At 45.2% G+C, this 17,156-nt stretch overlaps 1 protein-coding gene across 10 annotated transcripts in view; it reads right to left on the bottom strand.

Moving 5' to 3' along the window:
- RGS3 (regulator of G protein signaling 3) overlaps positions 1 to 17,156 on the bottom strand; it is a 135,090-nt gene that overhangs the window by 37,629 nt on the left and 80,305 nt on the right. For 2 of the 10 annotated variants that reach the window (XM_010957216.3, XM_045518265.2), the window contains one exon: positions 12,007 to 15,119. The exons of the other annotated variants lie outside the window; for them this stretch is intronic. In XM_010957216.3, the coding sequence (XP_010955518.2) occupies positions 15,012 to 15,119 (108 nt within the window). In that variant the 3' untranslated portion in view covers positions 12,007 to 15,011. Of the gene's footprint in view, positions 1 to 12,006; positions 15,120 to 17,156 lie in introns of those variants that run through there. 10 annotated transcript variants of the gene reach the window in all.

Here is a 17,156-nt window from a genome sequence, read left to right as displayed (position 1 = left end):
CAAAAGCATGAGGCTCTTCACTGCAGGTGATTTAAGAAGCCCTGCTCTACATGTCCTTGTTTCTGCGAGAACTCACTAACTAGGCCTCTATCACAGGACTCACACCTGCAGCGGGACTCATCACCCTGTCACCCACACGGTTCCCGCTCCACGGTTCCCGGCTCAGAAGACGGCACCACCCATCACCTGTTTGCCTGAACCAGACTCATGGGTGTCCCCCTCCTCCCAAACTCTACCCCCCACCACAATTAATCATCAGATCTTGCAGATCCCACCTCCTACACGACATGAGAACCTTTCGTCTCTCTCAATCCCTCCTGCCTCCACTCTAGTCCATGGCACCCGCACCTCTTCCCAGGGTGACAGCAACAGCCTTCTAACTGCTCCCTGCCTCTCACCTTGCCACCTGCTTCGCTATTCTCGTTACTGAGGCCAGTATGAGCTTTCTACAACAAACATCTAACACGCAGCTCCAAGCAGCCTAGGATGCAGGTCAGACTCCTTACACAGCCTCCCTGGCTCGGAACCCTCTTCCAGCCTCATCTCATGCTTCGATCCCCTTCCTCAGGCCTCCACTCACACTGGTCTGCCTTAAGGTCCTCACCTAGAGTGATGCTTCCTAGATCCCAACTCCTACTCCTTGCCTCAGAAACTTTCCTAATGTCCCTGATCAGACCCTCCCAGGAGGTGCCCTCACTGGGCCTTCTGTCACAAATGTCATCTTTTCATTATATATTGTTCATACTTGGTTGGTGTCCGTCTTTCTTCCGATTGTCCTCCCACCACACTACACTATTAGCTCGGTGGGGATGAGAATGATGTTGGCTGATGAACCACAAAGTGGAGGACATCTGAGACTTTGCCTGGCCAGCTTCTAGATGCTCTTCATCATCACCTGAGGAACCACCCTTCCTTCCCTCACTCCCAAACCAGGTGATTCACACGGAACTGACCCATCTCCCACTCCAGGGATGGTCATGTGACCCAGGCCTCAGCCAATCACTTTATCCCATCCTATTGTCTTCAGTGACTGAGAAAGGCACATAATCCAGCTTGAACCAGTAAGACTCAGACCCAGGAATATTGTTGAAATGATCGAGAGAGTCAAACTCAGGCCCTCACCCTGGCACTTCCGGCAGCTGTCTGCCATCACTAAGGGAGTAAGCCAACACATAAGCCAGCAGAGCAAAGAGACAGAGTGGGTGAGGCCATTTCTTGGTGATATTGCTCAAGGTCCTGAATCTAGCTATGCCTAAAGGCTGCTCTTCTAAATTCAATAAATTCCACTTCCTGGCTGAAGCTAATTTGAACTGGGTTCTTGTCACTTGCAACTGGAAGATTCTTGACTAATGTGTACTGTTTTAACTGGAACTTGGCACAGTGTCTGACATACAATAGGCACTCTGAAATTACTTTTTTCATTCATGAAGTTACTCAATAAACATTCAGCAGTGAGAAGGTGACCAGGTCTGCTCTATAGGAAGAGTCATCTTGGCCGCTGTTTAGAGAGGTGACTAAAGGGACAGGAGTAGGAACAGGGAGATGCACCAGGAGACCGTGCAGTAGTCCCAGGGACGGAGATGAGGCCTGAAGAGGGTAGCTGAACAGAGGGGAAGGTAGGGAAAAGGACGGAAGGAAAGATTCCCCACTCTAAATTCACTGGGGAACCTCTGATGATCGTGGTTCCTCTCTGGTCCTTGGTTTCCCAGTCTGTTTTAGCTCCACCATTCTAGCATCCCCTGTTTTCGCCCACTGGTTATAGAGTCCCTAGCTGTCAACACTCAAATTTTCACTGAAGGGTATTGAGGTTAGGGTCAAGGTCAGGTCTGGGGGTTGGATGTGACAGACAGGGATAGTGTAGTAGTTAAGAACACAGGTTCTGGAGACAAATGCCTGAGGTTGGATCATGACCTACACTACCTAGCTGTGAAACCTTGTACAATCTACTTAACCTCTCTGTTCCTTTGTTTCTTCATCCACAAAATGGGGAGAATAGCAATAGTGCTGAGCAGATTACATATTATAGCAGAAGGAAAGTGCATTAGATAAATATGAGGTGGTATTATTATTTGTAGTAGGAAATCCAGAAAGAGGAAATTTTAAAACACTGAAGATAAATTATTCCAAAACCTAATAGAAAATGTCCCTGAACTAAGGAAAGACTTGGGTATTCAGACTGAAAGGGCTTACCTAGTTAGCACCAGGAAAAATTACCGAAAGAGAATAAACAACTTGAAATAAGCTGGTGAAATCTCTAAATTCCAAAGACTAGAAAGAGAAATCCTACTTGTTTCCATAAAGAAACTTTAGACTCACTAGACTGTACACAAGAAACTAATACAACATTGTAAATTAACTATACTTCAATTTTTTAAGAGTTTAAAAAAAAAAAAACTTCAGAGACTCAAGTGAATAGCGTGCTTCTTACAGCACCAAATGCTGGGACAACAGAGCACTTTTCGGGTTTCCAGGGAGAAGGACTATTAGCCTAGAATTCTCTACGCAGGCAAAGGATGACTCAAACATGAGGGCATATATTTTCAGACTTACAAAGACCAAGGAAGTATGCTACCCCAGATCCTTTCTGAAAAAATTACTCAAGAAAGCTCTCCAGACCAAAATGAATCAAAATCAAGAAGTCAAAAACAAAAATAGTACTAAAAATTAAATTTAAGAAAAAAGAAGTCAAGAATAAGACGCTGTGGGACACAAGAGACTGGCAAGCAATGAAGGCAGAAACATTTATATACTTAACTATGGATAACATAATTGACAAGTTAAATGCAATTTTAAGTAAATGATTCTTAAAGCATGATAGAACTAATGTTTAAAAATAGTAATAATCAGAAACTAAAACTTGAGATGATTTCAGCGATACCTAGGAGTCATGAAGGAAAGCAAAGAGAAGTACAGGCCAGTTGACATGCTTATTATGGGTTGCAGGAGGTGAGGACACACTATTACAGATCTAGTGTCACTCCTGATATTGAAATATGCTTGTGAAAAAGGTAAGGGGAAAGTCACCATCACACTAGAATTAGGGTGTATAACTTCAGAGGAAATTTTGCAGAAGAATAATAGGAGGTTAGCTTTGGGATGTTTAATGCCTCTAAAACATATTATGACGCTACAGTGATTAAGTCTCAGTTTCATGTAGGAAAAGACAAATTAACACAGGGAAACAAGAATCAACCCATCAATGTGTGGAAATTTGCTCTATGATAAAATGAGCAAAGGAAGAATGATTCAAAAAATAGGTTTGGAAAAACTGGTCAACTATTTGGGGGGAAAAAAATAAGAATTCCATCTGACATCAGGCACTAGATTAAGTGCAGATGAGTTAAAAATATGAATGTAAAACATAAAATGTTAAAAGTACTTGAAAAAAATATAGAATATTCATTATAATCTTGAAGAGGAAAAGGCCTCAGAAGGTATATCCCCCTACCCTCAAAATACAGACTTTACTACAAAAATATTTGATCATTAAAAAATGTTAACTTCTAAATGATAAAAGATATATAAAATTGAGACAGCTGATAAACTGGAAAAAATACTTATAGCCTATATAATAAGCAAATGGTTAATATTCTAATATTACAAATAAAACAAATACCACGGTAAAAAACTGGGAAAATGGTATGAACTGATGAGTCAAAGAGGAAGAAATATAAATGACTGATAAATGTAAAAAGAAGTCCAACCTTACTAATAACCAAATAATGGTAAACTAAAATAAAATATAAATTCTTCTCTCTGACACCAAGAAAGAATTAAAAGAGCAGTAACATCCCACATTAGATAGGGTGTAGGGAAATAGCTAGTCTCATTCACTGTCTTGTATATCTACTTAATCTCTCCGTTCCTTTGTTTTCTCATCTGTAGAATGGGGATAGTAGCAACAGTGTTGGGCAGATTTTATGTTTAAACAGAAGGAAAGCATCTGTAGAGCACTTTGGTGGTGTGTGTCATGCTCTATCCTACAGAAAATGCAGCAAGATGTAACATACAGAACATTCATGGGATGTTTACTGTAGCATTTCTCACAATGTCAAAACATCAGACACGTGGTGAGGAGTATAGCTTAGCGGCAGAGCGAGTGCTCGGCATGCACAAGGTCCTATGTTCACCCCCAGTGCCTCTGTTAAAGGGAAAAAAATAAAAATAAATTTTAAAATATTTTTTAATAAAAAAAAAAAAATCAGTTGCGACCTGATTGCTTATCAATAGGGGGGCAGTTAAATAAATTATGGCCCAATGGCTACTAAAAAGAAAGAGGGAGAACATTAGGACTGATGTGAAAGATATATATGGTACATTAAGTTTTTAAAAATGAGTTACAGAAACTTTGTATAATATGATACTATGTAGTAAAGTAAGACATAGCATATGTCTACATATGTGTATGAAAAATATTTGGAGGAACATACCAAACTTACAGTAGTGGCTATCAATGGGGAAAGGGCTTGAGGAATGGGAGACTTTCTTTCTTTATTTTATTCAGCTTAGTAATGTTGAGGATTTATTTGTATAAGTATATCATCAAAGAAAATATATAAAGCAAATAAAGAAATATTCCCATTTGTAATATAAATAAAAATTTTTCGATTTTCTCAAGTAAGTTTAACAAAAAATGCACAAGATCTATATGAACACAATTTTTCTTCAAAACTTTACTTCAGGAATCTTAAAAGAAGATTTGCATAAATGAAGAGACATAATCCTATTCCTCGATGGGAAGACAATATTGTATAGACTTCAATACTCCCCTTTTTGATGTATATTTTTTAATATAATTACAATGAAAATCTCAATGAGATTTTGGAGGAGAGAAAGAGAAGAGGTAGAGACTGGATACATTTATACTGAATTTTACTTAAAAGAGTAAATATGTGAGAGTAGGATAAAAAAACCAATTTTAAAAAAAGAGGAACGGAAGAGTACTAATCCTAACATAATGTGCAAGCATTGGAGCAAACAGCTGTTTGGAAAAAATGGAAAGCATTCTGCCTCACACTGTATATCAAAGTAAATTCCAGATAGAATAACACGCTGAGTTGAAAAATAAAACCATAAAGTTCAAGGTGTGGGGGAAGTGAATACGAGGTGGATACCACAACACTAAAGGCAAAAAATACTTTTAAACTTTTATATATATGATATTAGTCATCAGAAAAACAAATCAAAACCACAATGAGATATGACTTCACACCCACTGGGATGGCTATAATTTTTAAAACTGGAAAACAACAAGTGTTAGAGAGGATGTGGAGAAACTGGAATCCTCGTACACTGATGATGGGAAGGTAAGATCATGAAGCTACTTTGGAAAAGAGTCTAGTAGTTCCTGAAAAAGTTAAACACAGAGTTACCATTTGATTCAGGGATTTGTATATACTCAAAAGAAATGAAAACATATGTCCACACAAACACTTGTATACAAACACTTATGACAGCATTATTCATAACAGCCCAAAAGTAGGAACAACCCAAATGTTCATCAACAGATGATTGGATAAATAAAATGTGGTACATCCATACAATGCACTATTATTCAGCCACAAAGAGGAATAAAGTACTGATACATGCTACAACATGGATAAACCTCGAAAGCATCATGCTAGATGAAGGAAGCCAATCACAAAAGACCTAATGTTATACAATTCCATTTATATAAAATGACCAATACAGGCAAATCTATAGAGAAAGAAAGTGGATTGGTGGTTGCTTAGAGCTGGAGGAGATGGGGGAATTGGTGGGTGATAGTTAAAGACTATGGTTTCTTTTGGAGATGAAGAAAATGTCCTAAAATTGATTGTTGCAATGGTTGCACAATCTGTGAATGTACTAAAAAATCACTGAGTTGTACACTTTGAATGGATAAAATGTATGATAGATGAATAATATCTCAATAAAGCTGCTACCAAAGCAACTTTGACAGATATGACTACCTATAAATCAGAAACATCTGTAGTTTAAAAAAAAATACTAAAAAAAATAAAAGGCTAACACACAAATATCCTTATTATATAAAGAGCTCCTATGAATTAATAAAACATAAACAGCCCAATAGAAAAATGGGCAAATATGTGAACAGAATACTCACAAAAGAGGTAACATAAATAACTAAAAGGCATATAAATATTCAATATCTCTAGTAATCAAAGAACTGAACCTACTAAAAAATGTAACAATGTACAGTGTTGGCGAGTGTGTGTGGAAATGGTCTCTTATCCAGACTGTCAAAATTTGCTCAGGCCCGAGATGCTTCCTAGGAATTTCCATGCTAAAAAGGGGGAGTCTGGGTCAAAGTAAGAAGAATCTGTCAATCTTAAATGGGATTTTAAATTGGTAAGATCATTCTGGAGAGTCATTTGACAATAGGTACCAAGACCCTTTTCTACAAATGTATATTCTTTTGCCTGGAAATTCTACCACCTGGAATTTATTCTAACAAAACCTTCATGCATTCAACAAATATTTGTGGCGGGTCAAAGATGTACATTGGATGCTGGGGCTATAGCTACAAAAATTTTTATCTCTGGCTTTTGTAACAATGAAATATCAGAAACAACCTAAATGTTGACCTGTTGGAGATTTTTACTATGAAACCTGTTTCATCTACACAATGAAATATTTTGCAGGCACTAAAACTGATGTTGTAGAACGTTTATTGACATGGAAACACAGATACACTACCTTGTTAAACGGAAAAAAGCAAGTTAGAAAATTGTGTGCACCGGTAACCCCAATTTGCAAACTAGATGTATGTGTGTATAAACAAATGTGTGACAGGATACACCCCAAAATGTTAACAGTGTTGGGATTAAGGGTGAACTTCATTTCCTTTTCCTGGTTCAACTGTATTAAATGTTTTCTTCATAATAAACATGAATTCTTTTGTAACAACACAATAAAAGTCAACTGCATTAAAAAAAAAAAAAAACCACACCTGCCATGACCCCATGGGTGGAGGCCCCAAGGAACGAGGTTGCAGAGTCAAGCACGTGTTCACTTGATCTAGCAACGACAGCTACCATTACTGAGTACAGTCATCCCTGGATGTCTGTGGGGGGAATGGTTCCAAAACCCCTGCAGATACCAAAATCCAGGGATGCTCAAGTCCCTTACTTAAAATGGCATAATATTTGCATAGAAACTATACAGGTCCTCTAGTATACTTTAAATCATCTCTGGATTACTTAGGATACTAATACAATGTAAATGTCATGTAAATAGTTATAAATACAATGGAAACGCTACAGAAATAGTTGCCAGCTCAGCAAATTCAAGTTTTGCTTGTTGGGACTATCTGGACCCTTTTTTTTTTCCCTATCTGCAGTTGGTTAAATCTGTGTGGAAGTGGAGGCTGCAGATACCAAGGGCCGACTGTACTTACTACATGCCAGGCACTTTGCACAGACCATTCCCCTTAATCCTCACGGGAACCCAGTGAGATAGGTGTGCTTGTCTCATTTGACAGATGCTAGGGGACGTGCCAGTAATGCCACAGCTAGTGAGAAGCAGAGCTGGGATTTGAACCCTGGCCTGCCTACCTCTAAAACCAGGGCCCCGCCTCTACCTTAGCTGCCTCTGCTCGTCCTTGCGGGAGGGCAGAGAAAGGACCCAAGTCCTTAAGTCCTCTCTCCTGCGGCCGGTCCTGTGTAAGCCCTTGTTCTCCCTCTCCACAGACAGTCAAGGGGGCAACAGAAGGACAAGTCAGCAAGGGTGGGGACACCAGCAAAGGGAAGGCGTGGCTCTGGAAGGCCAGCTGGCTGAGGTCAGGGCTTGGGACAGACTAGCCGGGACTCCTCGCCTGCCGGGCGACACTCAGGAAGCCCAACCACATCCGGCCCCAGGAGTTCCCAGGCCCTGTGCGCTCCCAAAGTCAGGGAGAGAAAAACTCACCCAGCCTGCAGCCACCCTGCTTAAAGCAGGAAGAAAACAGCCTGCCATCTGGGACCATCCCCCCGGGCACAGGGACAGCTGGCCAGTCCCTTCCCCTCCAGGGCCTCCTCTTCAATGTGAGGAGGGGGTGTGAGGGCTGGTGGCTCCAGGACCCTCCCAGATCTATGTTCTCTGAATTGATGGCACTTCCTCACATAGGGCCTGGCAGGAAGAGGAAGGGGGTGAGGCACCCCACCCAGCTCCCGAAGGAGCCCCCTCCTCTTCCCCTCAGCTCCGTTTCCACTCCTATTTTTAGAACAGGGAGCGTCTCCACCAGCCCTGCCATGCTCAGAGCTCCAGGTAAAAACATAGCAGCCCCATTCATTCCGCTCCGGCAAGAACGCACCGGGAATTTATAGATTCGCCAGCCGACCAGGCAATCTCTCCCCACACCATTAGCCATTGCTCACTATTTCCATTACAGCCCAAAGTGCTGACTTACTTTTCCTAATGACAACACAGCTGCATGAGATGACAAGAGCGTCTCTAAGACAATCTGTGCCCCTCCCTGTCCCCACCTGGCAGACTCTTCGAAGTCCCTGAAGAGGAGCGATGGCCTAAAAGGTGGAGAGTGGGTCCTAGTTCCAGCTCTAGCACCAACTATGTGCCCCTGGCCAAGTGCTTGCCCCTCTCTTGGTCTTGCTGTCTACAAATCAGCTTGTTAATCAATTGATGCCGGTGGCGGGGGAGGGGAGGCTTTTCAATTCCACACTCAAAGATTCTGTGATTCTATCAAAATTCTAGTCACTCATAAAATAAGTATTATATTCTCTGCTTTTGGGTGCTTGTTGAGTTGTATTCCCAAAGTTCACCTGAGAGTTGACCACGGGTCTCAGAATGCATGTCCCCAATGAAAAGTGTGATATAAATGGTGGTCAGCTTCCTAGGCTCATTTACTTAACCCTTAATGTCCTTCCACAAGGAGGAATAGCAGAAAACTATATTGTGATAGAATTTAACCAAAATGGAAAACTACTAACATTTAAAAGACACTGTTTTAGAACATCTACCTTGAGTCGTGTTTGAGCAAAAGAAGATATATATTAAAAAGGCATTGAAAAAGTTAGTGTCAACTTCTGGAGGAGAATCTGAAGACTTCTGACCACACTGGAAACTAAAGGCACAGCATATTGATTGTCACAACTTCCACTGACAGTTAGCCTTATGCCATCAACCAGTAGTTGGAAGGATTAAAGAACATATGTGTATATAATTATATACAAAGTGAACATAAGAATCCAGTGAGCAGAAAAAAGAGGGGACAGGGGAAGATTCTGGGTCCAAAAGCTCCTTTTGCTGCCTCCCCAGAGATGAGCCTGGAAGGAGGCACCTTTGGGTGGGAAGAGGCAGGATTGTGCTTATCAGCTGAGTGTCTATGATGAGGACCCCTTCCTGTGTAAGGTCCATAAGTATGCATATTTGTCACAAGTACATGATGAATATTAATCATGCACAATATTTGCATATATTCACACACATACATTCTTGTTTCAATGTAAGGACTAAAATGTCTGACTTTTTTTCTTTTAACCTATTATTAGAGTCTTGAGGCTTGGAAGACAACTCCTGGAAATCATCTAAATTCAACTCTCTCATTTTTCTTGGAAAAGAAACAAATGATCAGAGATGTAATTTGCCCAAAGTCACACAATGAGTTACTAGCAAAATTAGGATTTGAACCAAGATATTCAGAATCCTTCTCTAGTTTTCTCTGAGGGCAAGGGGCTCAGTGAGAGGGGAGCGCCACAAACCCAGGGAAGAGAACCAAAGGAGCAGCTCTGATCGGTCCTCCTTCCCTCCGAAGATCCCCAGGAGTCAGCGTGGAGTGTGGTGGCATCTATGACGCTGAAGTGAGCCTGGTAACATTAGATGGCTTAATAAATAAAGTGGGGATCCAGGCTCTGGTCTTACAAAGCCGAGGTGCAATGGAAAAAGCTCTGAGCCAAGAAAGTCAGGAGACCTGTTTTAGACTTGGCTCTGCCACTACTTTGTCCCATGACCCTGGCCAGGTCACTTCCCCTTTGTGAGCCTCGGTTTTCTCATCTAGATTCTAGAACTTGAGAGGCTTGAACCATACGACCCAATCTAATTATACAACATCTCCTGAGCACCTACTAAGGACCAGGCAGTAACAGAATGAGAAATAATGACCTCCACCATCTCCCAAGGAGCTCACGGTCTTGCAGGTGAGACATATCTGCCTAACACATTGTGCTAAAGATGAATAAAATTCTGTGGGACACAGAGAGGGAAGCAGTGACTTCTGATGCAGCCTGAGGAAGGTGTCTCAAGGAGCCTTGAAGGTTGAGGATTGTATGTGGCAGAAACAATGGAGGAGGGTAGGCAACATCAGGCAGAAGAAACAGCCTAAACACAAACGTGCACAGGGAATTCAGAGAAGGGAAATAATCTACCACGGCCGGGCTGCGGGTGTGAAGCAGGACAGCAGAGAATTGGGGAGAGCCTTGAGAACCAGGCTTGGGACCATGGCCTCCCAGGATGGTCTTGAAGCCAGAAGTGTCACTGCTCAGCCTCCCTGTCCCTCCCGGCTTGGATGGTTCGTGACTGCTGGAAAACAGTAGAGCAGAGCAATCAAAAGCCGGTGCTCTAGAGCTGGGACACCCAGGTCCCAATCCTAGCCACCCACTGGCTGTGTGACCTCAGGCAAGTTTCTTAACTTCTGTAAGACTCAGCAGTTCTTATCTATCAATTGGGTATAATAAGAGTAAATGTGTGATGGCGACAATGAACTTCATGAGGCTGTAGTGAGGATTAAAGAGACAATACAGGTGAGGAGCTTGGCATGGTGCCAGGCTGACGGTCTAAGTGCTCACTTATTAATTGCCTACTATTATTATTCTGTCCTAACACCAAGAATCTGGAATGATCTGGAGGATAGTGGCTCTGTTCAGAGAGAGGCTTGAAGAAAGACAAGGTCAAGACAAGATAAAGGTTAAGGCTATGCTATCTTCCTTAACAGCTAGAAAAAGATAGCAAGATGGCTGAGATCAAGAGGAAGACAGGAGGAAAGCATCTCTCCACAGCCAGACGGGCAGCAGGAGGGGAGGGTGGAGGGCTAGAGAGAATGGAAAACAGTTGTGCTTTTTAGGGAAAAGAGTCTGCTTCTTTAGGGAATATCTGAAATCCAGTTCTTTTGATGCCCAGTTACTTAGGGTTGAGATTCAAAACCAGTCAACTAGCAAAATCTAGGCCCAAAAGCTGGAGCAGGCACTCTCCCCACTCTCGGCAGGGCTGAGGTTAAAGGCCTCCTTCCTGCAGTCCTCATGCTCCGTGCACCTGGACCTGACTCTGAGCTATCCCCTTCTGCCTTCAGCCACCGTTCCACTGAGGCCAGGTACCCCATGACTGTGCGGCTGGTTGTCTTGAATGCCAGACTCAAAATGGGAAGGGGTAACCCACCTGTCCCAGTGCTGCTGAGAGCCTATCTCCAGGAGCTCCACCTCATCTTTCACAGCAGACTGTCCAAATCTTGTGGGAAGCTATTCATCTTTTCAGCCTGGGCCATCTCTGGGCCATATGAACTCAAAGTTTATTCTCCACTGTGTAAATAAGGTGTCTCATTTCATTTGTCCCAAAACATCCCCTCTAGAGCTTAAAGGGCCACAACCTCTACATGTGGGATATCTTCCTCCTGGCTCTTCCTGGAGGCGATGATTGATTTCTCTTACTTTTACCCCTAAAAGGCAAACCTTTGCATCTGGAAAGAGCAATGGATTAGGGTGAAAGGCCTTGGCTTGAGGACTGGCTCAGCCTTTTACCAGCTGTGTGACCTTGGATAAATCACTTAACTTCTCTGAGTCTTAGTCCCTTTCATCCATAAAACAAGGCTGCTGGGAGGCCTAGGGGAGATAATGCCTGGGGATCCCAGGTGCCATCTCTGAAGCCCAGGCTCTCACTGTGGGGAGCCCTCCCACATTGTGAAATTGCTTGCACCTTCAATTTACAGAGCCTTCTTAATGCAGTGTATGAGAAATGCAGAACTTTGGTGGCAGAATTTAGGAAAACGAATTTAAACTAAAGACTGAAAAAAACAAGACATACATTTTAAAAAGTCATCATTATTTCCAACAGGTCCCAACTCCCAAAGGGCCAAAGGACCTAGGCCATCAGAGACCCGGGCGTGACGGCTTACAGGAGAGACCAGGAGTTTCAACAGACCCAGAGCCCGAGACAATAAGAAAACAAGAAAATGGGATCAAAGGACAAGCGGGGAACTTAAAGAATCACTTTGTATTCAAATCGCACAGATGGCCTTTTCAACAATAAATGGTTGTGCTCCCATGCTCCCAGCTCTGTAGGCCCGGAGACACCACACCAAGACAATTGGCCCATCAGGAAAGAGACCATTGTGTGAGCTTCTTAGCGTGATTTATGTGGAGGGAGGGGCTCAGCCGTGTTTCCCGTGATTATGACTCTCAAACGGGATTTCGATGGCTTGTTCATCATCCTGGACGGCCGGGATGGACTGGGATGCTAAAGAGCAGTGGCCACGCGGTCATATTTCATCTTCTCGAGCCCCTGGAGCCAAATTAATTGTTTCATCAATTTGCGAGGCACAGCAGCAATGGTGCTGTGGCTCACCACAGTCACCAGGAAGATGGGCCCAGGGCGCTCCAGGAGCTGACGTCCGCTACACAGCAGCCGGCCAGATCTAAGGCCTTCACGTGAGGAAAGCCGTGTCCCCTGGGCTAATTGCTGTATTCAGAGTCTCCGTTTCCCCGTGACCGGAGTTCCCGTCCTCTGCACCTGTCTGGTGGACAGAGGTAGGTCCCCAGGTCCTGGAGAGAAAAGCTTGCTGCCTTCCCAGACAGGCGAGTCTCTTGTGCCTCATAATCCCCTTAATGTCATTTGGTACGGGAATCAAATGAAATGACAGTGCAGCTTGCTGTCTGGGCAGACCCAGCTTCTCAGCCTCTCACAATTAACCCTGCAGGCTGCGTCTTGGCTGGTGGACACTGTGGATCACTTGTCCCACTTCAGGCCCAGTGTAGCCCCCTGCTGGGCAGGCCATTGTCCTGGTCACGGGCAGATGCATCCCATCCCCTGTCGGATTGTTGGTACGACACGTCTGATCTTTCCCAGGTTAGGAGGAGGGAGGATAAGCAGGAGGTAAGGGACGAATTCTCTTCTGGGCCACCCTTCTTGGGGTTCAAGTGGCCACAGCAGCTGAGCAAATTCACCAAGGCACAAAATTCCCTCTAAAGGTACTGAGAAGGTCTTAACAGGACACATTGCGGAGAGTGTCCAAGGCCCAGAGGCTTCTCTGACCTGAGCCATCTCTCCACCTCTCTTGACCCTTTCTCTGCAAGTGACCCTGATCCTACACATACCCTTTGTGTGTGAGCTATGATCTGGGCAGTTAGAACAGGGTGTGAAAGCTGCCCAACCCTGGGCTCCAGCAGGAGGTGCTGCAGGCAGTGAGCAGGCCGAGCTCTAATTGCTGTCCCATGGTAGGTTTGTCTTCAGCCTTCTGGTAGGTCAGTCTCCTTTAGAGTTGCTAAGCCACACTTAGCCCCAGTCCCTGACCTCAGGAGCTCTACAGAAAGCACACCCAGTCAGTTTCCAGGGGGCTGTGTTCCAGCTTCCTATCAGACCATTCAGCACAGGATGGAGGGACAGCATAGGCTGCCCTTGCTGAGGCTAGGGTGCTGTGAACTCGACCACCTTGGCCAGGCAAAGCACCCACTGCTTCCAACCCCCAGGGACATTCCTGGAAGTCAGCACTGGTCCCTGCCCAGACCGAGCAAGGAGGAGGCTCTGTGAGGAAGGCCCCATCCTTACTTGCATCCACTGAAGGAGTGAGACACAGTGGAGGATGAGGGCCAGGAGGGTGGAGGGACAGGGAATTCTCTTCTCATCCCAGAGCCTCCCCTATCCCAGGGTCTGGGCATTCACATACCCACCTCCCAGCCACCAAACAGGATGAGCAACCATCATCCCTCACCGGGAAGACTGAAGGAACCCCCCCAACAAACTGATCTCCTCACACCCACTTGGGCACCTCCCTGAGCGTGCCCATCTTCTAGAACTGTTCCTGAGATTCTGCCACTCCCTTTCTCAAAAGCCTTCAATAGCTTCCCACTGAATCTAGAATGAGATCAATAAAACATTAACCACCAAGCCCTGGAGGACCTGGCCCCCACCCACCTGGCCTTCCTCCTCTCTAAGCTCCAGCTCCACTGGTCTGGCCTCCAGCATGCCAAGCTCCTTGCTGTACTCTTCACAGGCTGTTCCATCAGCCTGGAACACTCTTTCCAAAGTCCTTGACTGGCTAACTCCTTTCTGGTCTCGGCTTAAAAGTCATGTTTTTTCCCCTCCCCTCCCCCACCCCCACACATAGCAATCCAAATAATATTCTCTCTTAAAGGAATCTTCCCTTTTCCTTAGTAGATTGTCATAGTTGGTAATCACACGTGCGCAAGTGTGTGTGTGCGCGCGCGCATGCGCGTGTGCATGTGTTGGTGTGTATTTAATGCTCACTCCCCTACTCGGACTGAAATCTTGATAAGAGCAGAGACCACGTCCTTCTCATTCTCCACAGAATCTCCAGCTCCTAGCACAGAGCCTGGCATAAAGTTGATGCCCTCAAAATATCCAGTGAATGAAGGAATGAATGCATGAGTTCAGATGAAAAAGTGAGGGAATGGGTGGAGATATCTTCTGGCAGCAGCAGATCTTGGCACGGTTCTCCATCAGGGCTGACCTCTCCCAGCCTCTCCTGCTGCCCCCAAGGCGGGGGCTGGAACCACTGGAAGCTCAGATGCTATTTCACCTCCTTCTTCTTTGTAGGGAATAAGCTTCTGGGTCTTCTCCATTTGGGACTTTCTGATGCCAGTCTGCCTCTGCCCACAGGGCCTCTCACACCACTGTGGTCCTTCCGATGCCAATCCACACACACCCGTGGGGCCACTCCCTTCAGATGGCCCTAGGCCCACCATCTTGGTCCTCCGTTTTGGGTCCAGTTGAGGTGAGGTTACTGTGTGGTAGGGGATGCCCAAGAAAGGGTTAAGTTGCCAGAAGCAGAGTCCCGCCCTTGGGTTTGCTCAGCCAATCAGAGTCTGTCCTGATGAGGTAAAGCTTCTATCCTGGGTAGCATTGGTTGAGTTGGCCGGCCCCATCTCCTGCTGGAGAGAGCCATAAGGGTGGAGTTTCTGTGGAACCAGACAGAACTGGAATTAGCTCGCTGTCGACTCAGGCCAGGGCTGCCTGACTCCAGGACTGTCCCTGCTCCTTTCTAAGGTGCTCAGACAGACATGGCAACTCCAGGGCCCTGTCTCTGGCTGCCCCATGGAGATGACAAGGTAACCCACATCTTGGTGTCACACCTGGGAGAAGTCTTACAGCCAAAGCTGACCCAGGAGGCCTGTTTCCCTGCCTGGTCCCTGGAATACAGCAGGTGGCTACCAGGAGTGACACAGAGCAGTCGTCACATGTGCTCAAAGCAACAGCATTCTGCTTCAATAAACAAGGCCACTAGGTGACTCTTTCTATGTAGACATAACTTTAATAATAATAATTCAGAGCTCTTCTTGTGCACCAATTTGCTAAACACATTGCATGAGTTTATTCCTCAGGAGAACCTTGCTAGTCCATCCACTTTACTAATGAAAAATCTGAGTCTCAGAGAGGTTTGGGTGCCTTGCCTGAAGTCACAGAGCAGTAAGAGTTTAGACCTCCCATATCACTCACTATGTTTTTTTTGAAAGATCTTTTGGCATATCTGTTTCCACCACTGGACCATGTTTTCAGATCCATCCACACATTCCCACCGCTGAGCAGGGTGCACCCTGAGGAAGGACGGAGCCAGAACATGCTACACTGCACCCCCTCTCGCCCTGACGGCTCGATCGAAAACCTGATTTTCTCAGAGGTGTCCCACTGTCCAGGCCAGCACTGTGCATGTGATGGGGGCTCAGTGGAGGTTCACTATGTGGATAAATGTGCAGCGAAGACCACCCCCCGACCCCTGGACCACTCTTAGGACCCATCAGGCATGGCCTGTAACACTTGGATTGCCACTCTGGTACCCTTGTCGCCTCTGTCCAATTAACGGAGAATTTCATAAGGACAGGGACCAGGTCTCACTCATTTTTATGACCCTAAAGGACCTAAACTAGTAACTGGCACAGAGCAGGCATTTATTTTTATATTTGATTGAATAACCAACATAATATGTATGTGTCTCTCCTTACTAGCTTTGAACTTGAACAGCCACAAGCAGTTATTCCAGACCTGCGAGTTATTCTAGATCAGCAGCATGGGAGCATTCCCCACGGCAGGGAGTTTAGTAGAAGTTGCCCCAGGTGAAAGGAGACAGGTAGGTTCCCTCCAGGGATAAATGATGCAGCAAGGAAGTGGGCAGAGTGCTGATGAGGAAGAAAGGGTGGTGATCATGAAGAAGGAAGCTGGGAGAAAAGAGGAAGCGGCCACTTATTCCACCTGCAGCAGCCTCCCACCTGCCACGGCCAGCTAAGAGTGAGCAGGAGAAAGGTGGTGGAGCCCAGAGAAGGGATGCAGCCTGCTGCTGTCCACCTTGCCCCAGCCGGGACCCCCACACTGCAACCTACCTCAGACCCAGTACAGAAAGCCTCTGCCTACCCCTCCCCACCACCAAGAGGGGGGCAGACCTGGCCCCTAAAGGCAGCACATTTCACAGACAATCAAATTATGCAGAAATCTTCAGGGTATATAGTTCCCTAATGGAGACTGGACAACTCCAGGTCCTCAGCTTTCAGGATAATCACCAGGCCTGAAGAGTGGGGCAGAGCCACCTGCCCAATGCACAGATGGAACCACTGAGGCCACGGTGGGAAGTGGTTGCCAAAGGTCTCACAGCAGGTGGTGGCACGCCTGCCTCTATTGGTCTTTGAATCCATCTTCCTCCAATTCCCTCCGTCCTTCCCCAGAAGGCTTTCGTGTTCAGGGCATATCACATTTATTATGATTTGCAAATCTGGGAAGAATTTTGCATTCCTTGCGATGCTTGAAGAATCCCACATTCCAAGGGGGATTTCAACAGCAAACACTGTTGAAAGGAACAGGGTTGAGAAGGGGCAGCATGGGAGTTTGGGGAGCTGCCATGTAAAGCCCTCTTTCCCCGTGGAGTTGGGGAGACAGGGAGGGGCTTAGGCAGCAGTTTCCATTCTGCAGCAGAAAGCGGAGCAGTCTCAGAGAGAATAAAGAAAAGG

The sequence above is a fragment of the Camelus bactrianus genome, chromosome 4, assembly GCF_048773025.1.
Source record: "Camelus bactrianus isolate YW-2024 breed Bactrian camel chromosome 4, ASM4877302v1, whole genome shotgun sequence".
NCBI lineage: Eukaryota > Metazoa > Chordata > Mammalia > Artiodactyla > Camelidae > Camelus > Camelus bactrianus.
The sequence above is the reverse complement of the archived record's forward strand: the minus strand, read 5'-3'. Positions and strand labels throughout refer to the sequence as shown.